Below are 27,379 nucleotides of genomic sequence, written 5' to 3'. Positions count from 1 at the left end.
GTAAGAATTTCAGTCTGGAAGTTGAAAAACACTTTACACAACTTCTAAAATACTGTGCATATTCATCTTGATTTTCTTTTAGTAAAATGTCATTTTTCTTGCTTGGTGGAGTAAACTTTTATGGAAAGAGGAAAACTACTAAAATTGTGATCATAAATACTCCAGAGAACTCAGTTTAGCCTCTTTCCAAGAGCAAATATTAATTTGTGGAATATGACCATATTTTAATCATTGGGAAACATGAAGAAAATTTTAGCCGGTTACTCAAGGCACTGAACGTTTTTGCTGTTTTGCTGGTCTTGCCTCCCTTCCCCTACTTTCAGCGTTGCTTTTGGCATCTCTCCAGTTGTCCTACATTGTAGACACCTAGCAGACGAATAGCATTTCTGATTTAGCAAATCTTGCAGAGGTCCCCCAAAGAATACAGTTTTGTTGAAACTTGACTATATTGGGTCTTCTTCTAATTAGCTCATGAGGGACATGGGAAAGTTGTCATAATGCACAGAAAAAGATCAGTATTTTTTATTGTAAAAGTAATTAAAGTGGCCGGGCGTGGTGGCGCACGCTTGTAATCCCCGCGCTTGGGAGGCAGAGACAGGAGGATCGCGCAGGTTCGAAGCCAGCCGTGCTGGCGTAAGAGACCCTGTTTCAAAAATATAAAATAGGTCTGGGAGTGTAGCCCGGAGGAAGGAGGGCTTCCAGGAACCCCAGTACCACCAAAAAAAAAAAAGTAATTAAAGTGTATAATCATGGCAAACTTTTTAGATAGTAAAGAAGGTGTCACCAACCATATTTTGATTCCTTGGTAGACTATATAAAGAACATAAATGCCCCCTCCCCCAAATAATAACATACTACAGTGGTTAAGAACCTTCAGCGTTGAGCTGGCGATGTAACTCAATGTGCCTCACATGTACTGGGCCCTAGGTTCACTCTTTAGCACCTAAAAAGGGAAAAATATCTTCAATATTAATAACTTCTTCTAATGTTCTAATATGCAATTGTACTGAATTTAAAATAAGATACTTGACTAAGTCTTTTCTCTTTTTTGTAAAATAACTGTGTTTGAACAGAAACCAAGCTCACGGAAAATGTTCTTATCTGGCTATGGTGTGGAGCTAGCGATTAAAAGTACAGAATACAAAGCATTTGATGATACCCAAGTTAAAAGTAAGTGTTTGGCTTTTATATAATTTCTATACTTGAGTAGAGTGGAATGTTGGAGACTTCGCCAGTGTCTTTTTTTGTTGGTGCATTGTAGCCATACATCTTAATGGGGTTCAAGATGGTAGAGGCAGACATGCACGCATCACTCGCTTACCTTCTCCACTTCTCATCACGCTCCCCCCCCCCTCGTGTTTGGCGTAGTGATTGATGTGCTGGTGAATGTACATCATGTGCAGTAATTTCCCTCTTCCTCCTCTTACCTTCCTCAGGTAGGTCGCCTTATTTGCTCATCTGTGGCTTCTCCTTTGTCTAGAGTTCCTCCTATAACTATTTTTCTCCCTAGCATCCACATATTAGGGAGAGCATCTGATGAGAACCTTTTTTTATTTAAAAAATGTAATCCTACTTGTATTATCTGAGGCTGGGAATGCGGTGGACATGTCGCCTTAGTTTTGAATTTAACTGAAAGAAATTTACTTCATATTACTATATTCTCAAAGCCTCTTTAAAACTAGGAAATTGCAGCAGTTTATATTATTTTCTTATACGGTGTGCTTTCTAACCATTTTCAGCACCACATAACAAATGGTAATATATGTAAGGCTCACTGAGGCCATAGAAGAGGCTGCTCATGGCCAGAGATGACTGGCCCATTCTAGTTTCTAGCTGTTACTTTTTCAGTGCTCTCTCTCCTCCTCCTCCTTCCCACTCCTCCACTCCCCTACCCGAGGATTGAGCCTGGAGACATTTTCCCTTTTTATTTTTTATTTTGAAACAGAATCTTGCTAAGTTACAGACATGTGCTGCTGTGCCTGGCTCAGTTCTCTCTATTGCTTATTGTATCAAACTTGTAACTAGCCATCTCTGATCTTTGATCTTCAGTGTTATCCTTTTCTCTACCCTTCAGAATAGATTAACCACTCAGTTCTCTAGAGTACTTTCAAAATGAACTTATGATAAAAATCTGACCTTGTGATTCAATTGGTTAAAACCCTTTAGTGACTCCCAGTAACCCCTGAAAAGTTCAGGTACTATAGTATTTGAAACAAAACTTTTCACAGTCTGATTTTTTTCTCTGCTTTATCACTCTTCCTCGGCGCCCTCTTCCTTGTCCCCTCTTGTCCTGTGACACTATACTACAATTCATGGTTGCTTGCGCCCACAGGAAGTCTTGGTGGCCCCTTGGCTATGCTGTTTCTTCTGCTTCCATTTCTCTTCCCTTCTGTAGCCTCTTTGATTTCATCTAAGTCCTACTCATCTTCTAAGACCCCATATGTCAGTACCTGTGAGATATCAGCCCATCTTCCCTCTCTGTGAAAGAGTGGTTTTCCTTGTTTTATATCTCATAGATTTCTGTCCCTTCTGTTAGAAAAGTTTCCCTCACTCTGTTCAAGTTGTCCATTTGTCTCTTTCCTCTCCCACCATGCATAGCCTCTGACATTTGTGTTTCTCCTCCTGGTGTCTATCTCATCAGGCGTCATAGTAAATAGTAAATATGTTTGCTCAATGAGTGAATGAACAGTAGTAAAAAGAAATACTAGATCAAAGCATCTAGGGTTTTGCTTTTTCTAAAATCCAGAGCTTCAGAAGAGGACCTAGAGGGAAGTGTCCTTGCTGAGCTCTGACTCTCTCATGAAGGGACAGCCCATGCTGTAAAAGGTCACAGTTCTTAGAACCCCAGAGCACCCTTACACTTTTCATTTACCACACCATATAATTAATTGATGAGTAAGAGAGAAGGGAATTGACTGTAAAATAGCATATCCTTATTCTTGGAGGCCATGAGTGTTGGTGTTTTCTGAAGATTGCCTGATGATCTTTAAAGGTGTTGAAAAAATATTCAAGACCTCATGTTAATTAGGATTTTAATCTTCCACCAGACTTAAAAGCTAAAATGGTGGCACACGCTTGTAATCCCAGCATTCGGGAGGCCAAGACTGGAGGATCACGGTTCAGCGACAGCCTCAGCTACTTAGTGAACCCCTTCGCAACTCAGCAAGACCCTGTTTCAAAATAAAAAGACTAAAAAAAAAAAAAATAGGGCTGGGGGTGTAGCTTGCAGGTAGAATGCCCCTGGGTTCCATACCCAGTACCACAAAAAAAAAAAAAGAAAGAAAGAAAAAGAAAAGTTAAATTGAGCATTTGTGCAGGCCCTGTGTCTTCTGGCTATAAAAATAGAGCTTCAATGAGAAATAATCTATAAAACATTCATATGGTTGTTTAAATATTTTCTAATCGATACAGGCTCATTTCAGGAGAGCGTACACTCAGTAATACCATTCTGTACACATGCATTTATCTTAAACTGGTCCATGAAGGAAAGACAAATAGACTTTCACTTGTTGGTTCTAATTCTCTTTTTACATGTCCATTTTTCATTTTGGACATACTTTTGTTTTTGTTTTTCCTTCCAAACTGTAGCTGTCACCAATACTACAACAGAAGACAAGACTGAAGCAAATGAAGTCCAAGGATTTCTTTTTGGGAAACTAAAGTAAGTCTGAACTGAAACCAGCTTGTCTCCCTCGTCGTCTTCCATGCACGATCTGTGATGTTTGTGTTTTTCTTCCTGGTTAGAGCCTTTTGCTTCTAAAGGAATTAATTGCAAATACTGCATTGGCGCATGCTTTTTCTTTTTTAGATGCATACAGTTGTTATATTCATTATCAAAGTAGTGTCCAGCTAGCCTATCTCAGAAATTTAGGGAGAGCAGAGAAGCACAAGAAAACTATCATCTCCTCTGTTTGGTATCTGTCCTTCCGACTTCCTGTGAATGAGTTTACAGGTACAAAGAAATGCATACACAGCATATTGTTTTGCTCTGTGGAACCATACCACCCTACCCCTTTTTTCACGTTCTGTGGGATAGTTCTTTATTTGGAACAGTCCCACTCAATAGGACTTTGGATTATTGCCTTACTTTTTTATGCTTTTTTTTCTTTTTTTCTTTTTTTTTTTTTTTTGGTGTACTGGGGATGAAACCCAGGGGCATTTCTACCTCCGGGCTACACTCCCAGACCTATTTTTACATTTTTATTTGAAAACAGGGTCTCCTAAGCCAGCGCGCGCGGCTGGCTGCGAACCTGCGCGATCCTCCTGTCTCTGCCTCCCAAACGCGGGGATTACAAGCATGCGCCACCACGCCCGGCTATTCTTTTATTTTTGAATCTTGGTCTCACTGAGTTGCAAAGGGCCTCACTAAGTAGTAGCTGAAGCTGTTCTTGAACCTCAATCCTCCTGTCTCAGCCTCCCAAATGCTGGTATTACAAGCTTGTGCCACCATGCCTGGCTTATCCAATATTTTTGTATACCAGCTTGTGTGTATCCTAGATTTTTTTTTAGCATAAATCTTAGGGGGGAAATGATAAAGGTATGTATATTTCTTGAAATTTTTGATACATTGTTTCCCACATTAAATTGTGTAAATGTATAAACTCCCCCTGTCTATCCATTTCCCAGAATTTTGTGGATCAGTGATACTAATTTTAAAATCTTCGTCAGTTTTAATAGGTGAAATGGTGTTTCTTTCTTTTTCTTGTTTTTCTTTTGTTGTTGTTGTTGTTGTTGTACTGAGAATTGAACTCAGGGGCTTTCTACCTCTGAGCTACACCCCGCCCTGTTTTCTTTTTATTTTGAAAGAGACACTCATTACATTGATTAAAGTCTCACTATGTACTGAGGCTGTCTTTGAACCTGTGATCCTGCTGTCTCAGCCTCCCAAGTACTGGGATTACAGGCAAGCAACACCACTCCTGATGTTTCTCTTTTAAATTCTACATTTATTTCACTGGACTGAACCAGTTTGTAATTTGAACTTGAGTAGTAAAACTATTGACAGTTTACTTTTGCAGGAGTAAATTTTTCGTCTGTTCATTGGCTTTTGAATCCCTTCTTGGTACACTGCATACTCCTGGCCTTCACTCAGTTTTCGTGCTGTGTTTACCATTTTTTCTCACATATAACAGCTCTGTATGTTACAAAGTCTGATCCCTTTGCCATATGTTATTTACTTTTCAAGCTTATATTACTCTTTAAGATGAAAATTTATTCACTAGTTAGATACAGCTGTTATGTTTAAATTGAGAGGTGTGATTACCCATTTCTAATACTGGGGAGCATCCCTGGGATGACTAGAAAAGTAGAAATGTAAAACTTTTGATAACTATGCTTAGGTCACAGTTTAATATGCATTTTTCTCTTTTTACTCAGAAAAAAGCATATGTCCTATGAACAAAGGCTCAACATATATAGAATTTGCTAAACCTTAAAATATGAAACAATGAATATAGATCAGATAAATTGCCAAATACATAGTGCAGCATTTTTAAAATCGTATATTCGTTCACAGCATGCTGGCACTGCTATGGCATGCATTATGATTTTCTATGTTTGAATGTAGTGACTTGTTCTGCTTAAGGCCATTCTAACACTGTTGTTATAATAGGTGAATAATTAGCTACACAACAAATACTGTCTAGGAAATTTTGAAGTTTTGAAAAGAATAAGTAATGTAATTTAGTAATTTAATAAAAGCTTACAATAGTTCATGGTGCTTAATAAACATTATGTAAATTTAAAGTGAAGAAATGAAAATTATAGTTATCAAATTATTAATATCATTTGTTGAAATAATGCCAAAAAGAAAATAGTATCTGAATTGAGTTTCAAGGAAAAAGAACTAAGTAAAAGATTATTTTGAGTAAATTAAAATGTTAGCTATATTTACCATTTTGAAATGCCACGATATTTTAATTCTCTTAGAAACTAATTTGAGTTGTAGAAATACTTCTTATATTGCTTTCTTTATTTTTAAAAGCAGTTCTAATATTTATGGCATTCATAAGTATCAGATCAAGAATTAAAATAACTTCATAAGACAAGTTTGACTTAGTATACTTAGAAAAAGTAATTGAAAAAGATAAGTATCTCTAATAGAAAATTTTAAAAATTTATAATACTTAAAACTTTACAGATCTATGGGTTACAAAAATGGATATAGCTGGGCATGGTAGTGCATGCTTGTTAATCTCAGTACCTGGAGGCTGAAGCAGGAGAATGGCAGGTTCTAGGACAGCCTCAGCAAGTAGTGAGACGCTCAGCAACCTAGTGAGACCCTGTTTCAAATTCAAAAATAATTTTAAAAGGCAAGGATTTTGCTCGGAAGTAGAATGCCCCGGGATTCAATACCCAGTACCTCCCCACAAAAAAATACGAACAATATTGGATCTTTAGCTTGAAGTAACTTATGTACCACCGGAAAAATTTCCCTAAATTTTTTTGCCACAGATTGCCATATTGAAAGCTTTTTAACATTTGATCTTTATATACTTCTGTAAGTAACCTTTCAAGAATTAAAATTTTACCCTTTTTTCTTTTGTCACGCTGACTGAAGACAAGGAATAGGATGGTGAGTCCTCTCACTACCCACGAGTGGGGGTGGCTGGGACTTCAGGTGCAGGTCCCCTTATTTACACAAGTCTGTGATTTCTTTATACAGGCAAAATTAAGAGTGTTTTTTAAACATCATTAGTTCTTATTCAACACTACAAATACTTACAAATGACACTAAAGTCAGTATTCTTGGTGAGTTGATAACTGTATAGAACAACATAACACATTTGAAGACTGCTAACAGATAAACGAGTTAAAATTTTATATTGGTAAGGTAGTATAGTATACTAGTGGCCTTCAAAAGTTTCATTTAGTGGGTAGAAATATGTTTTTATCTCATTTTCAGCTGTGTTTCAACATCTTGGAATGTCTTCTTTTTTCCTTTTTTTTTTTTTTTTGTTTTCTTTTGTGGTACTGGGGTTCCTGGAAGCCCTTCTACCTCCGGGCTACACTCCCAGACCTATTTTCATATTTTTTTAAAATTTGGAAACAGGGTCTCTTAAGCCAGCAAGGCTGGCTTTGAACCTGTGTGATCCTCCTGTCTCCACCTCCCAAGTGCGGGGATTACAAGCGTGTGCCACCACGCCTGGCTTTTTTCCTATTTTAAATACAACTTTTTGTAGGAATAAATTTCCTGCTTCTAAAAATTCCTTCCAACTGTGTTGTTGTTTTTGTTTGTTTGTTTTTTGTTTTTGTGGGTCTGGGGATGGAACTCAGGGGCATTTGACCTCCAAGCCACACCCCTGCTCTATTTTCATTCTTTATTTTGAATTAGGGTCTCACTAAGTTGCTCAGGGCCTCACTAAGTAGCTGAGGCTGTCCACGAACCACGATCCTCCAGTTTCAGCCTCACAAATGTGAATGCTGGGATTACAAGCGTGCACCACCACACCCAGCTTTTACTTATTTTTAAGAGAAGAAATACTCAGAGTCCTTCCATAGCAACTCAGTTGATTGCTTGTTTAAAGCAAAAAAATCCTTTGCTTTGAGGTATTGTATGAATAATACAGATGTTGCCCGAATTACATAACACAGTTTAACAGTAAGAATTGTGATTATGACTAAATACAAAAAATACCAACTCTAATAAACATTATCCTGTAACATAAAATATTGAGAAAGGAAGGATTCATTTAATTCATAGTGAACAACTTTTAGAAAGAAGTTCTAGGAAGAAGCTTTATGCCTTTATTCCAAAAGCAGTCTTCATTAGTCATAGTTTGTTTTCAGAATGTGGTCTACATTGTAGTAAAATTACAAAATACACTGTGTGTGTATTTTTTTTAACTATAAAATGAACACGTTCTGTGTATTTTTATTTCACTTGAAGATGCTATAAAAGTAGTGCTCAAAATATGTTGAATAAGGTAGCTAAAGTTTTTTTATTTTTTTATTTTTTTCATTTATTTTGGTGATACTGGGGGTAGAACCCAGAGGCTTTCTACCTCTGGGCTATACTCCCAGACCTATTTTCTATTTTATTTGGAAACAGGGTCTCATTAAGTTGCCTCACTAAGTAGCTGAGGCTGGCTTCGAACCTGTGTGATCCTCCTGTTTCAGCCTCCCATGCACGGGGATTACAAGCGTGCGCCACCACGCCCGGCTTAAGTTTTTTTTTTAAAAAAAGAATTTAAACATGAAATGACATAATTTTTGTGAGTAATAAAGATTATACTTTATAAATAGTAAAATGCCATTCTGTTACATTATTACTTGCCTCTTAAAAATGCCTAGATATATTTTAATATTTGACTAACTTTTACCCTATTTTAGTTTTTTATAAGAATCAAAAATGGGACTTTCAGAAATAAAAACTCTAAGATTGTATAAGAAGAATATTCTCAGCCTTTTGGCTAAGATCAAGTGGAGATTGTATATGAAGGCATTTTTGTCTTTTCATATAAAAGTTGTTATAAAAAGCAAAACTTTCAATTTAAAATTTTCTGAAATAAAAACAGAACAGAACTGCTGGGCATGGTGGTGTACACTTGTAATCCCAGCATTTGGGAGGCTGAGACAGGAGGATCGCAGTTCATAGACAGCCTCAGATACTTAGTGAGGCCCTTTATAACTCAGTGAGACCCTGTTTCAAAAGAAAAAAGAAAAAAAATAGATCTGGGGGTGGGGTGTTGCTCGGAGGTAGAATGCTCCTGGGTTCCATCTCCAGTACCACAAAATAATAACAACAACAACAATAACAACAACAACAATAATTTAAAAACAGAGAACATAAAGCCTAATTGTTCTGCCCTTGTCCTTCCTTGTCCTTGTATCCCTTACAGGTGATGATACCAATTGTGAATATATTCCTCCAGATTTGTTTTATGCATTTTAAAAAGGAGACATATATATCTTCCTTATTACTTTTAAGTTCTATGAATAGTCTGTATCCCAACTTAGTTTTAATGATGAATGGTTAGTTGTGTCTAATTATTTGGAAAAGTTAATTTCAGAAGTATACTGCTTGTATAATGACTTAATGGTAGGTGATGATAATTAATATCACTTAATATTCTGATGCAGAGAAATATATTCAGATCTTAGAGATAATCTGACAATATTCCAAAAATACCTGATTGAGAGTAACAAAGAAATGATGCCGTTGAAAGTCTGGGAACTACAAGGTATGGTATTTTGAGCTACTTTAACATAGCACTTTTTTTTTAATTAAATGAGCATTTTATAAAGCATTATACAGAATATAGATAATTGCTCTTAATGAATAATTTAAATTATATTAATTTGTGGGAATACATGTTTAAAAGATTATTGAGTGGGTTATATTTTTATGTACTTTAAGTGGTACATTGTAGTCTCACATCATAATGTAGTTCAGAATAGTAGAGACTTACATGCACACAGTACCTGGCATGCTTCCCCCGGCTCCCCGCTCTCTCCCCTTCCCATCCGTTACCGCGGGTGGCATTGATATTCTGGAGTATGCACATAAGGCCAATGGGAGTGTTTTTCTCGTTAATTTCTCCCCCATACTGCTGCCCTCCGCAGACGACCTCGCTCACCACCCTGGGGCTTCTGCTCCGTGACCCAAAGCCCCTGTCGTATCCTGCTTGCTCCCTTGCTTCTGTATAGGAGAGAAAGCACAGGAAGCAGGTTTTTTTTTTTTAGCACTTGCAAGACTTAAAATTCAATGAAGTATAGTTATTTGACATCATTTTAAAGGTGTACACTTATTTATCTCAAGTATACACTGACTTTTCTTATAAGTTAGTCTCAAGTCTTAAATCACATTTTAGGCACATAGAGAGCAGCTTCTGTGCTGGCAGCCTATCAGCAGATACCTTAAACTACAAGTCCTTTTCAATTTGCAATTTTTATATTATTTTGAAATGATTCAGGAGACTATAGGACATGTCACTTTTCTGCATAACAGCTTTATTGAGGTAAAATCTATATACTATTCATTTTATCTATTTTCAGTGCTGCAACTGTTGATTTTAGAACATTTTATCACTCCCCAAAATCTCATGTACTCATTAGCAGTCACTCCCCATTTTTCCCCATCTTCCCAGGTGTAGGCAGTTGCTAATCATTTTCTGTTTTAAAATAACAGGATAATATTTGGGGGGGGGGTGCATGCTTCTAATCCCAGCGCTCGGGAAGCTGAGACAGGAGGATCACTTAGGTTTGAAGCCAGCCTCAGCTACTTAGTGAGACTCTCAGCATCTTAGTGAGACCCTCTTTCCAAATAAGTTATAAAACAGGGCTGTATGTGTAGCTTGAAGGTAGAAAGCCCCTGGGTTCCATGTTCCATCCTCTCTCTCTCTCTCTCTCTCTCTCTCTCTCTCTCTCTCTCTCTCTCTCTCTCTCTCTCTCTCTCTCTTCACACACACACACACACACACACACACACACACAGAAAAAACCAAGTTATTTATCAGAATTCTTTTGCCAGAATAACTTACATATAGTATATAGAAATACTTTACATCTGATCTGGATTAGTTTACAGGATCTTTTCATATAACCTATCTTAATTGACTGTCATGATATTAGTCTGGAGGTGAGTTATTTCATAAGTAAGAAAAGTGAAATTTAGTGGTTTAATTATGCTAATTTTGACATAGATAATAAGTAAAGGCTTTTTAGTCCAAGTTAAGTTCTATATAGTATACCATATAATATATGTGAACTTTGTTTATACTTAACAGGCTTTCAAAGATCACATTTTAAAATGGTAGCAGAATGTTGCAGGACCTGGTATATTAAGGTTTTCTAACTCCTGTTATACCTACCTAACATAAATATTCTTTGCAAATAAGCACTATATCTTTACTTCATAGAATATCATTCAAAACAATGAGATGTTTAAGAAAGCTATTACAATACTTCACTTTGAAGAATTTTTCTTTTTAGAACTGATAGAATCTGTTCTTTTTGGACCACTGTGTCATACTTCAGTACTTTTTCTTATCAGAAATGATCCCGTCATGCAAGGATTCTCATGAGAGAATGATTTGGGTTTGGCCATTAGGACACCTTAGTGAGCCCTGATAAGTTTCACTGTGGTGCTGGGGCTGGAAACATTTGAGGTTAAGGAGATTGAAATTAAAGTTGTTAGTACATGATGTAGCTAGAATATGAACCCAGTTGATCAGACCCTGCCATTCCATGGGAGGCCACCCTAAGAGCCTCTTTTTCTAGACTTTGCCTCTGGGGTGATTTCACCACTTTCACTGAGAACATAGGAATAAAACCAGCCATGATATGTTAAATGATATGTTTTACTAGTCTTTCATAAATTAGGATTCTACCTCTAGGAAAATGTTAGAGAAAACAATGCTTCCCTTATTAGGTCTTAAAAGAATTTGGCTTTAAAATAATTTCTGACTCTTGACAAGTAAGGAGACTAAGATGATTACTGCTTCTGACATATTTGAGACTGATTGTAATTAGCCACTCACTTTTTTCCTTCAATAGAACTGTCATTTGGGGAAAAATAATAGTTAAGTATTTTTATTTCAGCATGAAGGCAAGACAATATTGAAAGAAAAAATGAATGTGTCTGAGTTGAATACGTTAGGTCTTGGGTCTTTAAGTTCTTTTTGGAATTGGCTCTTCAAAGCTCTCTTTTCCCCTTTCTTATTCTTTTTATCAAACTTTTTGTCACATTTCATAATACCTAAGTAGAAAAATAACTTTATATCAGGATTTCTTTTCATATAGCTCTTTAGAATGAAATCCTACTGTAATTTGTGGAAAACATAAGTATTAAGTAATTACTTACTCATTCACAAAACTATAATGCTTACCTTAGTTGGTCATAAATGATACCTTTCCATTTAAAAAATTTAAAAATGCCAAGTATGAGTGTTAATCAAGTTATATATGGATATGTGTGGAAAAGAATTGAACAAAATATTAAATTGCATAGAAATATTTCTAAAGGCCTAACTTTATACTCTATTCCTTACTGATATTTTTTTCCTTCCAGATCTTAGTTTTCAAGCAGCTTCTCAAATAATGTCCACTCCAGTTTATGACTCCATAAAATTGATGAAGGACATTTCCCAGAACTTCCCTATAAAAGCCAGGTACTTTAAAGTATATAATTTTGATTGTAGCTAGAACTCTTTGCATGAAATAAGTTTTATCAGAAAAGCTGATTTTATTTATCATGAGGTTGCCAATTCTACTATTTATAGCTTTTTCAAAGTTAAGACCTTGCATCATTATGTATGTTGGGTTTTTTATTAGAGCAAAATGTTGGTTTGTACACACTTGTATTCACGTTACAAAATAAAACTACTGAATTAGAGGCTAATGGAAAGGAAAATATTTTTAACTAGTTTCTTATAGATTAGACAATATGACCTAAGAAAAAAATGTTTAAACAGTAAGGGGATATTTTTCCCTTTCCCTAAAGAATAATGAAAAGTATTTTCCTAAATTAGGAGTTCTGTACCCAGAGTGCTGTCAGCTCAATTTGTTGCCTTTCAGACCTCAAACAGTAATGCTTTAACCATATGGAGTATTATTGCCTATAGGATATCTTACTGAATGGCTTATAGAATATACTGATGTTACATTAAACATTTTCCACTTCAATACATAATACATATGCCACTCTAAAAGTGACCAATATGGAAATTTCAGATTTTATGAGGATTTACAAAAATAGCATGACTTTGATACATTTGTATTCTGGTTAGGAAAGACAATAAAAATTACAACAAGTAAAATATAAAATAAGTTATCTTATATTGGAGAGTTGTAGCAGGTGACAAGTCAGCGATACGCACCAGTAGTGGGTTTTTGAGGGGAATTGGAGACCAACTTAAGCACTCATTGATTGCTAAGTCTCTTTTTGTCTTAAACACTATTTTATGTTTACCAACAGTACAAATTATAGAATCTTGAATCTACAGTTTTACCTTTGAAAGATAAATAATGTACCAGTGACATGATGACAAGTAACCTTTTAATGTTACCCTAAAAATAGAGGGATTTGTAACCCTACATACATGTTAATAATGAATGTGATTAATTTGATATGACTTTTAGCCTAACTTAAACAGTTAAGAATTTGAGAAGTCAGGATTTATACATTAGAACATTAGATATGTTTGGGTCTGTATAAATACATGTATTTAGCTACACTGCTCTTAACTAACAACTTTTGAAATTAGATCATATATATAAAATAATTTTAATAAGACAATTGATTATCTCTGACATCAAGTCAGCACAGCTCTTTTATTTCTTGTAGTCCTGGGGATTGAACCCAGGGGCATTCTACCCTCAAGCCTTTACCCCCATTTCTATTTTTTTCTTCTTTAATTTGAAACAGGGTCTCACAAAGTTGCAGATGGCCTTACTAAGTAGCTAAGGCTGGCCTGGAACTTGAACCTTCCTGTCTCAGCCTCCCAAGTACTGGGATTACAAACCTGTGCCACCATGCCTGGCTAAATCAGCACAACTCTTAATGGTCATTAGAAAATTTGCAAACTAAACTAAAATTGCTTACTGGCTAAATTGTATGTTTGAGCATATCTCTGAAGTTTGTCATTTAGTAAATATTAAAATGGAATATTTAGTAAGTGAATGAAAATTTTACAATGTGAAGTTTTGTGTTATAATTTCTTCTAACCCTGCCAGACTCTGGACGATAAAACATACTTGTGGATTTGAAGGAATGGCTTTCTTCTCGACCTTTCCTGAAAGCAGTAGTTTGAATTAACAGTCGTGGTTTTTAAGTTGATAATAAGCATTCATAGGGATTTTAAGTTAAGTAAATATAGGCCACAGAAATATATGTTTAAAATTCTGTCTTTTAATTATAAAGAAATTATAAACTCTTCAAGAGTGAATAATATAGTCAGTACAGTCATCTCTCCCTATCTGCAAGTATTACATTTGCACATTGGACCAACCACAGCTGGAAAATATTTAGGGAAAAATTGCATCTGTCCTGAATATGTACAGATTCTTGTCATTACTCCTTAAAAATAGAAACTATCAAGAATCTTAACTGAGAGCTAACCAAATGGGAGAAGATTTGCCACCTACTCCTCCAATAGATGACTAACATCTATTATATACAAAGAACTCAAGAAACTCAGCACTAAGAAAACAAATAACCCAATGAAAAAAAGGGCACGTGAACTAAATATTTACTTCATGAAGGAAGAAATTCATATGTCCAATAAATGCATGAAAAATTTTCAACATCATTAGCAATTAGAGATGCAAATCAAAACTACCCTGAGATTTCACCTAACTCCAACTAGAATGGCAATCATTCAAAACACAACAACAAATGCTGGCGAAGATATGAAGTGGGAATTCTAATACATTGTTGGTAGGGTTGCAAATTAGTGCAACCACTTTGGAAAACAGTATGGAGGATCCTCAGAAGAATGAGAATGAACTTACCATTTGATCCAGCAGTACCACTTCTGGGTGTCTATCCAAAAGAATGGAAACCAGACTACCAAGTTAATGCATGCATATCTATGTTCATAACTGCACAATTCACAGTTGCCAAACTATGGAACCAGTCAAGATGCCCATCAACAGATGAATGGATTACAAAACTATGGGATATGGCCAGGCGTGGTGGCGCATGCTTATCATCCCACACTCGGGAGGCAGAGACAGTAGGATCGCACAGGTTCGAAGCCAGCCTCACGAGCTTAAGAGACCCTGTTTCCAAATAAAAATATAAAATAGGTCTGGGAGTGTAGCCTGGAGAAGAGTTCCATCCCCAGTACCACCAAACAACAACAACAACAACAACAATGGGATATGTACACGATGGAATTTTACTCAGCCATAAAAAAAAATAATTATGTCATTTATGGGGAAATAGATGGAACTGGAGAACATTATGCTGAGTAAGATTAGTCAGTCATAAAAAGTAAGAAATTGGATGGTCTCCTTAATATGCTGAAGCTAGGGAGAAAATGAGTCATAGGAGGAACTCTAGATGAAGAAGGAGATACTATATATGAGCAAATAAAGTGACCTGAGGAGAATGGGAGAGGGAAAGAGGGAAATTCTGTAATGTACATGACGTACATTCACAAACATACCAAAGCCAATCACTAAGCCAAACACGAGAAGGAGAAAGGGAGGAGGGAGTGTGGTGTGAATTGGGTAAGGGCTAATTGGGAGATGTGTGTATGTATGCCTTGTCCATCATGTACTCCATTTAGGTGTATGATTACAATGCACAAATAAAAACATTTAAAAATAGAGCACAACTATTTATATAGCATTATATTAGGTATTCTAAGGAATCTAGTATACAGGAGGATATGTATAGGTTATACACTATGCCATTTTATATAAGGAACCTTGAATAGCATCGATTTTGGCATCTGTGGGGGATCCTGGAGCCAATCCTATGTATATTGAAGGATGAGTGTAGCATCTGTGTTTTTTAACTCAAATGTTCTGATAAGATCCCAGATTAATAAAAATTATTTACAGATATGCTGAAAGTTGCCTGTTTGCATTCACACATATGATGGTACTGATAATTAATACAAAACATTTCTGTACAAGTAAAACAATACAAATAGTTTTTTCAGGCATTTTTTAAAAATAAGTATTTAATAGTAAACAAGCTATGACAACACTTACTGAATATGGTGAATACATATGAAATTTTGAGACTGCATTCCACTTGAATCAAATGCTATGTCAAATAAAAACTGTGGTACCGTTGTCATATTTGGACAAAATCTTAAAGCATTCGGAGTTTTTACTTTCTTCTCCGAAGTATTATATTGAATTATTGATTAGTTCTACCATTTAAACAGTAACTAATTATATCAGTATTGATTTTTTTCAGATCTCTGACCAAAATTTCTGTAAATCAACATATGAGGGAAGAAATACAGGAAAATCAAAAGGTTTGTTTGAATTATTTTAAAAAAATTATCACACAAATATCACTACTTCACACTTTAGAGTACTGATTTTGTAAAAAAGAAAATGTTACTTGTACTGTTTTGATTATTAAAGCAATTCAGGTTCTTATACTTAATACTGTCTACTATATGTAGCATAATCTGATGAGCCAAATTGTGTGTGTGTGTGTGTGTGTGTGTGTGTGTGTGTGTGTGTGTGTGTTACTGGGAGTGGAACCCAGGGGCTTTTCCTCCAGTCTCAGCCTCCCGAATGCTGGGATTACAAGCCTGCGCCACCACACCCGCTTACTTTTTTCAGTGCAAATCTAGAATGTGTCTTATTGTTTGCTATAAGAGCTTGTTAAATTATACTCTGTGACATTTTATTTGTCCGAAAAAAAAACAATATGGCCAGATACTCAGGTAATTTTTTTTTTTTTGCAATCAGCACTATGAAAGAGCTTGTTTAAATTACACAATTACATAATGAAGGGTTTCCAGGAACCCCAGTACCACCAATATATATATATATATATGAATATATATTTTATAAAATATATTTTTTTATAAAATTCAAGTAGTCTTGGGATCCACCCAGTTGAAAAAGTTTTAGTAACATATTGAAATAAATAAACCATTCCCTCTTAAAAAAGAGAAGTGAGTTTTTATTTCTCTATGGTGATTCACATTTCTTTCTGCTAAAATGTAGAGGCACTACCAACGTAATCTTACTTTATTTATTTTTGCGGGTCTGGAGATGGAGCCCAGGGGCATTTGACCTCTGAGCTACAACCCCAGCCCGAATTTTTATTCATTATTTTGAAACAGGGTCTCACTAAGTTGAGGAGGGCATAAGTAGCTGAAGCTGTCCACGAACTGCGATCCTCAGTCTCAGCCTTCCAAATATGGTATTACAAGCGTGCACCACCACATCTGGCTTGTAATCGCACTTTAAATCAAAAGTATAAGTTTATGCTTTTGGACCATAAACGTAGTATGGAATCAAACTCTATCCCATGTGGAGATAAGCTATGGGACCTGAATTCACACTTCTGTATATGTGCACGGGGATATCTGTGGTCCTGCTCCTTGTCCCTTTCAGGCCTTTCTTGTGTCCTGTCCTGAAATTGGCCTTTGAAAGCCCATGCTTTAGCCCTCCTATGAAAGGCACAGAAGTAGCTAAGGCAAATTAAAATGTTATCTACAAACCTTGTGTTAGGGTTTAATCTCTTGCCAGTATTCTTTATGAAACTGGAAACATTTTCTGTCCTGTTACAAATTTAGTTCCTCCTCTCCCTTCTCTGTATATAGCTCACCTGTCATATTGAGTGATGATGATAGAAAAGTGTTCACCATTGTAAAGCTTTCTTTGAACATCTCTTCAAGTTTGTTATTTCCTCTGCATTTTGAGTATTTGTACAAATTTGATTTTCCACTTATCATATGTTATAAGCACAGGTTTAAAATTTTCTTCCTAAACCAATTTGCCTACTCTGATATTAGTAAATAAAAGCTTTTATTTGTGAACATTTTATGTGATTTGGCATAAATATATACACATATACACATATATGTATATATTACATTCAAACTATAGTTAACCTGTGAGATAGCTATAATTATCCCCACTTTATAGATGAAGAAACTGAGGACTAATTGAATTTGCCCAAATTTTGCAGGTAGTAAATAGCAAGACAGATTTATATCAGGTCCAGTATTCACACCATGTTTTTGGTAACTGGGCTCTTCTGACAAGATGTCATCTTTTTTTAATTTTTGTTTTGCCTAAGGTTGTTTCTAGTGCATGGCAGGCACTCAGGAAATGTTTATTGAGTAAAACACAGTGAAAATACAGACACTACTTTAGTGGAAATTTTTTATCAATTTAGAATGAGCTTCAAATATTTATGCATACACCAAAGTTTTACTTGGGATATCTTTGCCTCAAACAACAGGAATGTACCCTCTATTAATTGTGTGTGAATATATACACATTGTATGTATCAAATATAATAATTATTCATTGTAATACTGGAATTTTAATGCAAAATCAAAATATTCTGGCATCGAATTCTGTCTCTAGCCTCTCATAAGATACCTATCACCTCGATTGGGGTTGGGCAAACTACTGCCCTTGGGCCAAGTCTGACCTGCCACCTATTTGCTATAAATATATGTTGTATTGGAGCATAATCATGCCTGTTTCTTTACACATGTCTCAGACTGCTTTTGTGCTGCAAAGGCAAGGGTGAGTAGTTGCAACAGTAGCTTGCAAAGCTTAAAATATTTTCTACCTGACCCTTTATAGAAGTAGTTTGGTGATCCCTGACATAGATCAGTGTTTTTATATCACTTGGTTAACTGTTACTTTTTCTTTATTTCAAGCATCTCCAAGATAAATTTGACATCCACCCAGGTAATGCTTGCCTATTTATAAATGGCCTTCGTGTTGAAGTGGGTGCTTTTGATCCTTTTAGGTAGGTATTAAAATTGTTGATATAGACTATAGTTTCTATAAAGATAAACCTTATCCTGAATTTAGTATTTGTCAAACTGCAAATCTGGGCATGGTGGCACACTTTTGTAATCCCAGTACTTGGGAGGCTGATATAGGAGGATTGCAGGTTTGAGGATAGCCTTAGCAATTTAGTGAGACCCTGTTTCCAAATAAGAAATAGAGCTTAGGTTGTAGCTCAGACATAGAATGCCTCTGGCTTCATCCCCCACCACTGCACACACAAAATCAGAATTGCAAAGAGTGGCTTTAATAATAAGACAAATAAATACGTGGAAGTTTTTAATTGACAATAATTGTACATATATATGGGATACAGTTAATATTTTGGTAATGTATTCAGTGTATAACAAATCTGGATAGTTAGCATTTCTGTCACCTCAGACATTATTTCTCTGTATTGGGTACATTCAGAATCCTTCTTCCAGCTATTTTAAAGTATATAATTAAATATTGTCACTCCAGTCACCCACCTGGCTGTGGAGCAGCAGAACGTCTTCCCCCTATGGTGATGTGTTTTGTGTCCATTGCTCACCCTCCTATGCTCCCAAATGCTCGTCTTTGGCTGTTCACAATGACTCTTTTATTTTGGTAGTGTATCACAATATATAAGCCCAAAGTTTATTAAAATATCAGAACTCAGAAACTTTGGAGATATTTTTTCAGATGAATGGTAGACCTGTACTTAGCCCATTATTCTAAAGTGTCTCATTGCAAAGTAGGATGATTATTTTTAAATTTTTGAATGGCAAAGAAATACAAAGTTCTTATTTTACAAATCAGAAAATAATTAGACTAAAACTTTAAGGACTTCAGGAAGCCATACATGAGGTAGTGATACAGCCTACACTACATCTTGTTTGAGATTTGTGATACTTAGTACTCTGTTCAGTACTATTTCCTCATAGAATTTTTTTTCTGGTAAGAGCTTGCTTTTTGTGGTCAGAACTGTCTATGATGCAAACATACAGATCTGAAGTCATGTACACAGGCCAGCTTGAAACTCTTATATAAAAAGCATTATTAAGAGTTTGGGCATTAGACCTATTTTTCCCCCCTCCACATGGATCTCTATAGTTTCCTTGAAGATTATATTCTGAAATCCATACTTTGCTTTCCTCCTCTGAGTTCCTTTTTGAAAGGCAAAATAATTTTTATGACTGGATTGTTTGAATGAAGCCCTTTAGGTTAAGTTTAATAAATGTGAATTTTAGCAATTGGTTTATGGAATATAAAAGTTCCTCTTTGCCTAGTAAAGAGTTCTGTTTTCAAAAATAAATTATGCTTGACCATAGTCTAAAGCATTATCCCTACAGATAAGAGGAGACAAGGAAGCAGCGCCTTCCTCTAGTGTGCCTGTCCAGCTCAGCCGCACTAGCTGAGCGGCGGGATGGAGGCCTCACTGACTGAGCCTCACTGTGTCATCTGAGACTTCCTGGGGTGGTCGGGAGGTTCACAGGAGCTCTGGCAAGGAAGTGCACTTTTCTGGGACACCATAATAACTTGGTAAAAAGTAGTTTAAAGATTCAGATTGCTCAAACTTTGTTAATAGGGTTATTTACTATGGGTGTTGTTTGAACAATAATACTCTCTACCATCTTTTGAATTGTTATGCAAGTTGGATGCGTGTCTTATCCAAAATGCTTGAGACCAGCAGTGTTTCAGATTTCAGATTTCTTAAATTTAGGAATATTTCCATATATAGAATAAGATATCTTTAGGATAGGACTCAATGCTAAGCATGAAATTCATTTATGTTTTATACCTCACACACACATCCTGAAGGTAATTGTATACCATATTTTCTTGCATGCCTGGGATTTTGTTTTTGTTTTGATGGTGCAGTAAACCCAGTGGCATTCTGTCTCTCAGTTGCATCCCCAGCCCTATTTTATTTTTTTTATTTTGAAACAGGGTCTCGTTAAGTTGCTGAGGGCCTTGCTAAATTGCTGAGGCTGTCCTTGAACTTGCAATACTCCTGTCTTAGTATGCACTACCATGCTCAGCATTCCTAAATTTTGACTACAACCCATCATATAAGGTTGTGATGTTATATCAGTTCTCAAAGTTTATTTTTGAGCATTTCAGATTTTTGGATTAGGGATATTCGACATATATATATATGCATATATATATATATATGCATATATATATATATATATACTTTAATTTGTTTGCTAAGCTTTAGTAGGATGTCCTGTGTATTAAAAGTTTATATTTCATGTCTGTTTGATCTTATATTTGTAGTTGGTTTTTCAAATGTAACCTATTTTTTTTTCCTTATCTTTGTTTTGGGGCTAATCATATCCTAACTACTTTGTTAAAGAATACAGTATTTGTTGTTATCTTCTCTTTTTAATGAATAAAATTTTGTTATTCCTCCTGAAAAAGCATGTACCCTTGATAACTAGAAGTACTCATCTTATTATTTTAATTCAGTAATATATTTTTCTTGTATTTGTACACATTAGTGGAATTTATTTATATTGCTGAGAAATCTATCAAACTTTGAAAGTTTTTTTAGATGTTGCCAAATTAAAATAAAACCTTTATTTTTTTGAACATGAAGTATTTTGGATATGCTGAAATTAGAAGGAAAAATGATGAATGGTCTTCACAATCTTGGCATCAGTGGGGAAAATATGAGCAAATTTTTAAAATTAAACTCACGTGCTTGGGAATATAACTACATTATAGATATCCGACATGCTTCTATAGTGGTAAGTGCTCATTTATTCCTTCTTCTGAAACTTTTAATATATATAAGACAACATAAAACTAAGTATTAGCAGACTTTGCAATAAATTTAATCATTTTGAAGAGTACTCAGTGAAAAGAAAAACTAAAGATTCATCTCTCCTCCCAGTTTAGATTCAGTTAAGAATACCTACTCACTCATTCAGTGTCCTTTCTAGCTTCAAAGATGAATGCGCAACAGCAGGAACCACAGAATAAGCGCATGAACGGCAGCGGCAGTAAAAAAACACCAGGCAGCTAAGACCTGAGGAGTGAGTGTCAGGAGGCGAGCCCGGGCCCGCCGTGGTGGCCTCCCCTGCACACTGTGCCTGGCATTCTCTTTCTCTCTCTCTTCTCTCTCTCTCTCTCTTCTCTCCTCTCCTCTCCTCTTCTCTTCTCTTCTCTTCTCTTCTCTTCTCTTCTCTTCTCTCTCTCTCTCTCTCTCTCTCTCTCTCTCTCTCTCTCTCTCTCATTTTAATATTTGGTCCATCTTTATCTTTTCTTTTTGCATAACGGTTATTGGTAAGGGCAGAAATTTACAAAAAGCTTTAGAAGCAGAGAGCAGCAGCAGGTGCTCCCTTCCGCTGCGGCTTGTTTTTAGGCTTGAAGAGCATTTGTTTGGTTCCTTACTCCTAGCATCTGGCCTTTCCCGAGTCTCAGGTGAGTGTTTAGCACAAGAGCTCCACTTGGAGCTCAGACCTCTGTCTCAGTCCCGTGGAATGGTGGCAGCTTCAGTTTTCTTTTTTGTCACAGGTAAGGAGTTATTTCTGCAGCTTAGGAGTCAGCAGATGGCTTCAGAGGGGTTTGTATGGAGTTATTTTGGTACTTTCTTCCACTCATTTCCCCCATCTCCCTTCAGATCCCAGCAGTAGGACCTCTTTAACTTGACTTCAGCTTTCCAGCCCAGTCTGTCCCTTTCTGTGTGAACCCTCTTCCTCCACGCTGCAGTTTTGAACACTGCCTGCGCCCCGGCACAGCTGAGGTGAAAGTGGAGCTTGCCTGTCAGTCCCCTGCTCTCAAGGACTGTGCCTCCTCAGTCTGTGAGTGTTCACTGATGCTCAGCCCTTTCAAGGACTGTGGCTCCTCAGTCTGTGAGTGTTCACTGATGCTCAGTGTCAGTCCCCTGCTCTCAAGGACTGTGACTCCTCAGTCTGTGAGTGCTCATTGATGCTCAGCCCTTGCCCCTAAACAATGGTGCAAAGCTTCTCTTCAGCTTTTATATTGTTTTAGGTAGGGGAGTGGCTGGTCTATTAGAGCTGGACATCTAAGGTGTTGATTTTATAATTTAACTTTTAAAAGCTGTTTTATTTCTCTTTTGCCCAAGTCTTTAAAGTAAAATGGAGCCAGGCATGGTGGTGCACGCTTGTAATCCCAGCATTTGAGGAGGCTGAGACAGGAGGATCAGGGTTTGAGGATAGCCTCAGCTTCTTAGTGAGGCCTTCTGCAACTTAGTGAGACCCTGTTTCAAAATAAGGAATAAAAATAGGGCTCGGGGTATAGTTTGGAGGTAGAATGCCCTGGATTCAATCCTTAGTACTGCCAAAAAAAAGAAAAGAAAAGAAAAGAAATTAAAGGGGGGATGGTAAAACACCTCATTTCTTGCTGATAATTAAGATTAAGTACTCATCTCACTTTAAATGATTTACAAAGAGTAATTTTTGTACAGTTTTATTTCATGTAGTGAAAAACACATGCATGGAACCTAGTTGTTTTTCAGGAAGTGCTAAAGTTTGTAAAAGGCTGTGGAAGTATAAAATAGTACATGATATGTTCCTTAATTTACAGAATAATTCAGCTTTTTGTATTTGATCAAAAATAGAAAATTGGTATAGGTTTTTGTCATTTGATATAGTAAAAATCTGGCTTTGAAAATGGTATCTTAATATAGCTTTCATGGATTTCTGGATTCTTTTCTAGTGGATTAATGACTTAGAAAATGATGGTATGTATGCTGCATGGCCTACGAGTTACCAAGAGCTTCTGAAGCCAGTATTTTCAGGAACTATACCTCCCATAAGGCGTAATTTTTATAATCTGGTGAGTTTTCTATTTTGATATATAACGTTAGATTTATGCATATATTTATTTGATATATACACACACATATTTCTGATTTAAGGATGACAGCTTCATTTTGGATTACCCTTCCAGTGGTAAATAGGCATCTTGGTTATAAAAAATATTTGTCTGATGCATAAGCCTGAGGTGGCGCAACTGACTTCATCTCAAAAGTTCATAATGTCACATAATCTGCCTTATTATTTAGCTCTCAGATAATTTTATTTTAACATTTTCTCAGGAATCTATGATAGAATTTTTGTTTTGTATTATAAAAACTATTAAAGTTTAGTGCCTTTCAGGGAAAAAATACTAAAGTACCACTTCTGCATCGATACATATAGGTTCATTATTACTATTAAATAGCCGAACAACCTTATTGTAACTTTGAAACATGGAGAAGAAAAACACCTAGAAGGTTATTTTTTGGTTTTCATATTTATTTCCTGTAAATATCTTATTTCCTGTAAGAATCTTGAGCAAGCAGCTATGTTAATTCTATTTTTGACAAATTTTAATTTCTAAGTCTTTTCAAAAATTTTTTTCACAGAGATGCCAATAAACATTTAAAGTAAGGAATTTCACTTTATGTAGAAAACACACTTCATGCTACGCTTCCAAAAAGATGAATAATTTATTAAGTTCCATATGCAATTATATTTAAATATATAGCTTTTAGAAACCATTTATAAATTGTGAATTTTTTTATTTATTTATTTATTTATTTATTTATTTATTTATTTATTTATTTATTTTTTGGTGGTACTGGGGTTCCTGGAAGCCCTTCTACCTCCAGGCTACACTCCCAGACATATTTTTACATTTTTATTTGGAAACAGGGTCTCCTAAACCAGCGCATGCGGCTGGCTTCGAACCTGCGCGATCCTCCTGTCTCTGCCTCCCAAGCGCGGGGGTTACAAACGTGTGCCACCACACCCGACGTGAAATTTTTATATATTCAAGATTCTTTAGGTTGATAGATTTCCTTTTTTTTTTTTTTTTGTGGTGGTGGTACTGGAGTTTCTGGAAACCCTTCTACCTCCAGGCTACACTCCCAGACCTATTTTTATATTTTTATTTGGAGACAGGGTCTCTTAAGCCAGCACGGCTGGCTTAGAACCTGCACAATCCTCCTTTCTCCGCCTCCCAAGCACGGGGATTACAAGCATGCGCCACCACGCCCGGTGAGAGATTTTCTTACAAAATTATACCTTGTAGCCGGGCGTGGTGGTGCACGCTTGTAATCCCAGCATTCGGGAGGCTGAGACTGGAGGATCGTGGTTCGCAGACAGCTTCAGCTATTTAGTGAGTCTCTCTACAACTTAGTGAGACCCTGTTTCAAAATAAAGAATAAAAAATAGGGCAGGGGGTGTAGCTCAGTGGTCAAATGCAAATGCCTCTAGGTTCCATCCCCAGACCCGCAAAGAAAAAAAAATTATACCTTGAATTTCATACTTTCAGCTATAGAAATTAGACTTAATTTTGTGAAAATTCTAAAGTTAAAATGGTGATTATGTACTTCCTTCTAGGTTCTATTTATTGATCCTGCTCAAGAATATGCCTTCGATTTTATAAAAATTGCCGAACTTTTCTATTTTCATAAAATTCCTCTTAGGTAATTATAAATTTTATTTTTAATCTGTCAACTGAAGGACAGACTCTGTTCATCTAAGCTGCCTAACAATCCTATATACCTTGTTACTTCCTAAAAGAATATAATCTGGTCACTCTGGAAACATATTTTGACCATATTTTTGTTCCAGAAAAATAAGGTAATTTGACAATGTCATCATCAGAGAATGTTTGACTTTTTTTAGAATCCAGTAACTATAAGGGTTTTGATGAATAGGCATGACAAACTTCAAATAACAATCCCTTTTCCCTTTTTACTAATGCTTCTTCTTCATCTCATGTTGTAGTTCAATAATACTTTAAATCATGCTTTATTGTAGTTCAAGAGGTGGTGTGCCATTCCTTATTCATCTTCTTTTTTCAGAATTGGTCTCGTATTCATTCTTAACACAGACGACGAAGTCGATGGAACCAGTGATGCTGGCATTGCACTTTGGCAAGCTTTCAACTATATTGCAGAAGAAAATGGTGTGTCAGAAGCATTTATTTTCTTAGCACATGTGAGTTTATACACTAGATAAAATTTCTTTTAAATGTATAGTTTTCTTGCATTACTATAATTATTTTTATAAGATTTCAAATTTGTGAATTTGAAATGATTGAAATAAATTAAGATGATAAATTTCCTTCTATAGTGAAGTATAGATTGATGTCCTAACTATAAATTAGGCAACTGGGTTCTGCCAAAATATGTTAATTTACTTAAGTTTACACAGTTTTTTTTTTTTTTTTTTTTTTTTTTGGTGGTACTGGGGTTCCTGGAAGCCCTTCTACCTCTGGGCTACACTCCCAGACCTATTTTTACTTTTTTTTTTAATTTGGAAACAGGGTCTCCTAAGCCAGCGCGTGTGGCTAGCTTCGAACCTGCGCGATCCTCCTGTCTTTGCCTCCCAAGTGTGGGGATTACAAGCGTGCACCACCACGCCCGGCTTACACAGCTATTATATAAATTTAAATTGTGTATATAAATTTAGAGGAAAACATAATAGAAAATTATTTGGGGAAGAATTCTTGTACTAGGTCCTAAATAAAAATCATTAACAGAAAGGTTATTGCAAAGATAAATATTCCAAATGATTTATGTATAGACACTTTCTAAAGAATTCCAAAGGAGGAAATCATTTAGTGTCAGGGAATTATATGAAAGAGGGAAGATTGATATTGAATGTTACAAAAATATTGTGTAAGAAAAGCCAGAAATTGATAACCTGGTTAAGGAAGAATCAGAGATAAGATTACTTTATAAATGAGGTTTTAAAACTCTTATAACTCATCATGGAAAAGTAAATGTATTAAGAAAAGACAAGCTATAGCTTAAAAATGACTTCAATTAATTTTATATGCACTGCATTTTAGCTTGTCAACCAATATTATAAAGGAATGGCTTTTCAGAGAAATAAATTTCCAAAGGAGTATAAATTTCCTACTTTGCTTCTGTAGTTCTCAGAAAAATCACTGAATATCTCATTAATTCACTCCCTTTGGTGAAAGAATCTATATATACTTCAGTTATTTTGGAGTAAAGTTTACTCTGTAAAATAGTGTCATGAAATATTTGTCTGAATTACATATGACCTTATTGGTTTTTTTTCAACATACTGATGTAAAAGTTTATGAGAGACATAGTCATATTGACTTATATCTTTTAATATTAATATCTAGTTATTTTAATAATATTTATAAGATATTCAAAACTGAGAGAGCTGAAGACATTAAGAAATGGTCTTTACTTAAGTAATGCTAATTGTCAATATCAAATCTCTATTCTATAAGCATTTTATCATGCATTAATTTGCAGTTGATGGCATATTTGCCCATTACTTGCCTTTTGAATTATCTACTGTGATTTTCAACATGATACTATTAATTTCTTGGAAAACTGAATTACAGGTGGGTATGGTGGCACATGCTTGTAATGCCAGTACTTGGGAGGCAGAGGCAGGAGGATCGCAGGTTTGTGTCTAGCCTGAGCTACGTAGTGAGGCCTTCTACAACTTAGTGAGATCCTGTTTCAAAATAAAGAATAAAATATAGGCCGGGGTGTGGGGGGGTGTCTCTTGGAGGTAGAATTCCTCTGGGTTCAATCCCCAGTACTGTAAAAAATGAATAAATAAATAATTACACTTGAACTCATAGGTTTCATACAAAGCAGCATAAAAGCAAGAAGCAGGACAGCCCATATATTATACTTAACGCCTAGAAAAAGAAAGGGAGAAATAAGTGAGGAAGAAATGTTTAGAGAATTCACTGGGGTATGAGAAACTTGGTAGATATTCAAGCTATGTGTATTCATGACATCAAAATTTTGGTTTCTTTAACTGGCTGTGATGGTGCACACCTATAATCCTATTACTTGGAAGACTAAGATATGAGGATTTCCAGGTTTGAGACCAGCCTCAGCAACTTACTGGGACTCTCAGCAACTTAGCAGACCCTATTTCAAAATAAAAAAACAAAAAAAGGGCTGGAGTTATAGCTTGAAGGTAGAATGCCCCTGGGTTCAATC

The 27,379-nt window shown here is 35.8% G+C and overlaps 1 protein-coding gene across 1 annotated transcript in view; it reads left to right on the top strand.

Moving 5' to 3' along the window:
* Window positions 1-27,379, top strand: part of UGGT2 (UDP-glucose glycoprotein glucosyltransferase 2) — a gene marked incomplete at both ends in the record, with an annotated part of 131,674 nt that overhangs the window by 25,887 nt on the left and 78,408 nt on the right. Inside the window, 10 exons of the mRNA XM_080689494.1 lie at window positions 1,074-1,170; window positions 3,589-3,661; window positions 9,082-9,182; window positions 12,011-12,110; window positions 15,875-15,935; window positions 18,318-18,409; window positions 21,017-21,167; window positions 23,101-23,220; window positions 24,771-24,856; window positions 25,238-25,373. Of these exons, the coding sequence (XP_080545620.1) occupies window positions 1,074-1,170; window positions 3,589-3,661; window positions 9,082-9,182; window positions 12,011-12,110; window positions 15,875-15,935; window positions 18,318-18,409; window positions 21,017-21,167; window positions 23,101-23,220; window positions 24,771-24,856; window positions 25,238-25,373 (1,017 nt within the window). The remainder of the gene's footprint in view (window positions 1-1,073; window positions 1,171-3,588; window positions 3,662-9,081; window positions 9,183-12,010; window positions 12,111-15,874; window positions 15,936-18,317; window positions 18,410-21,016; window positions 21,168-23,100; window positions 23,221-24,770; window positions 24,857-25,237; window positions 25,374-27,379) is intronic.

The sequence above is a fragment of the Muscardinus avellanarius genome, assembly GCF_963383645.1.
Source record: "Muscardinus avellanarius genome assembly, chromosome: 2".
NCBI lineage: Eukaryota > Metazoa > Chordata > Mammalia > Rodentia > Gliridae > Muscardinus > Muscardinus avellanarius.
This window is presented reverse-complemented; position numbering and strand designations above follow the sequence as displayed.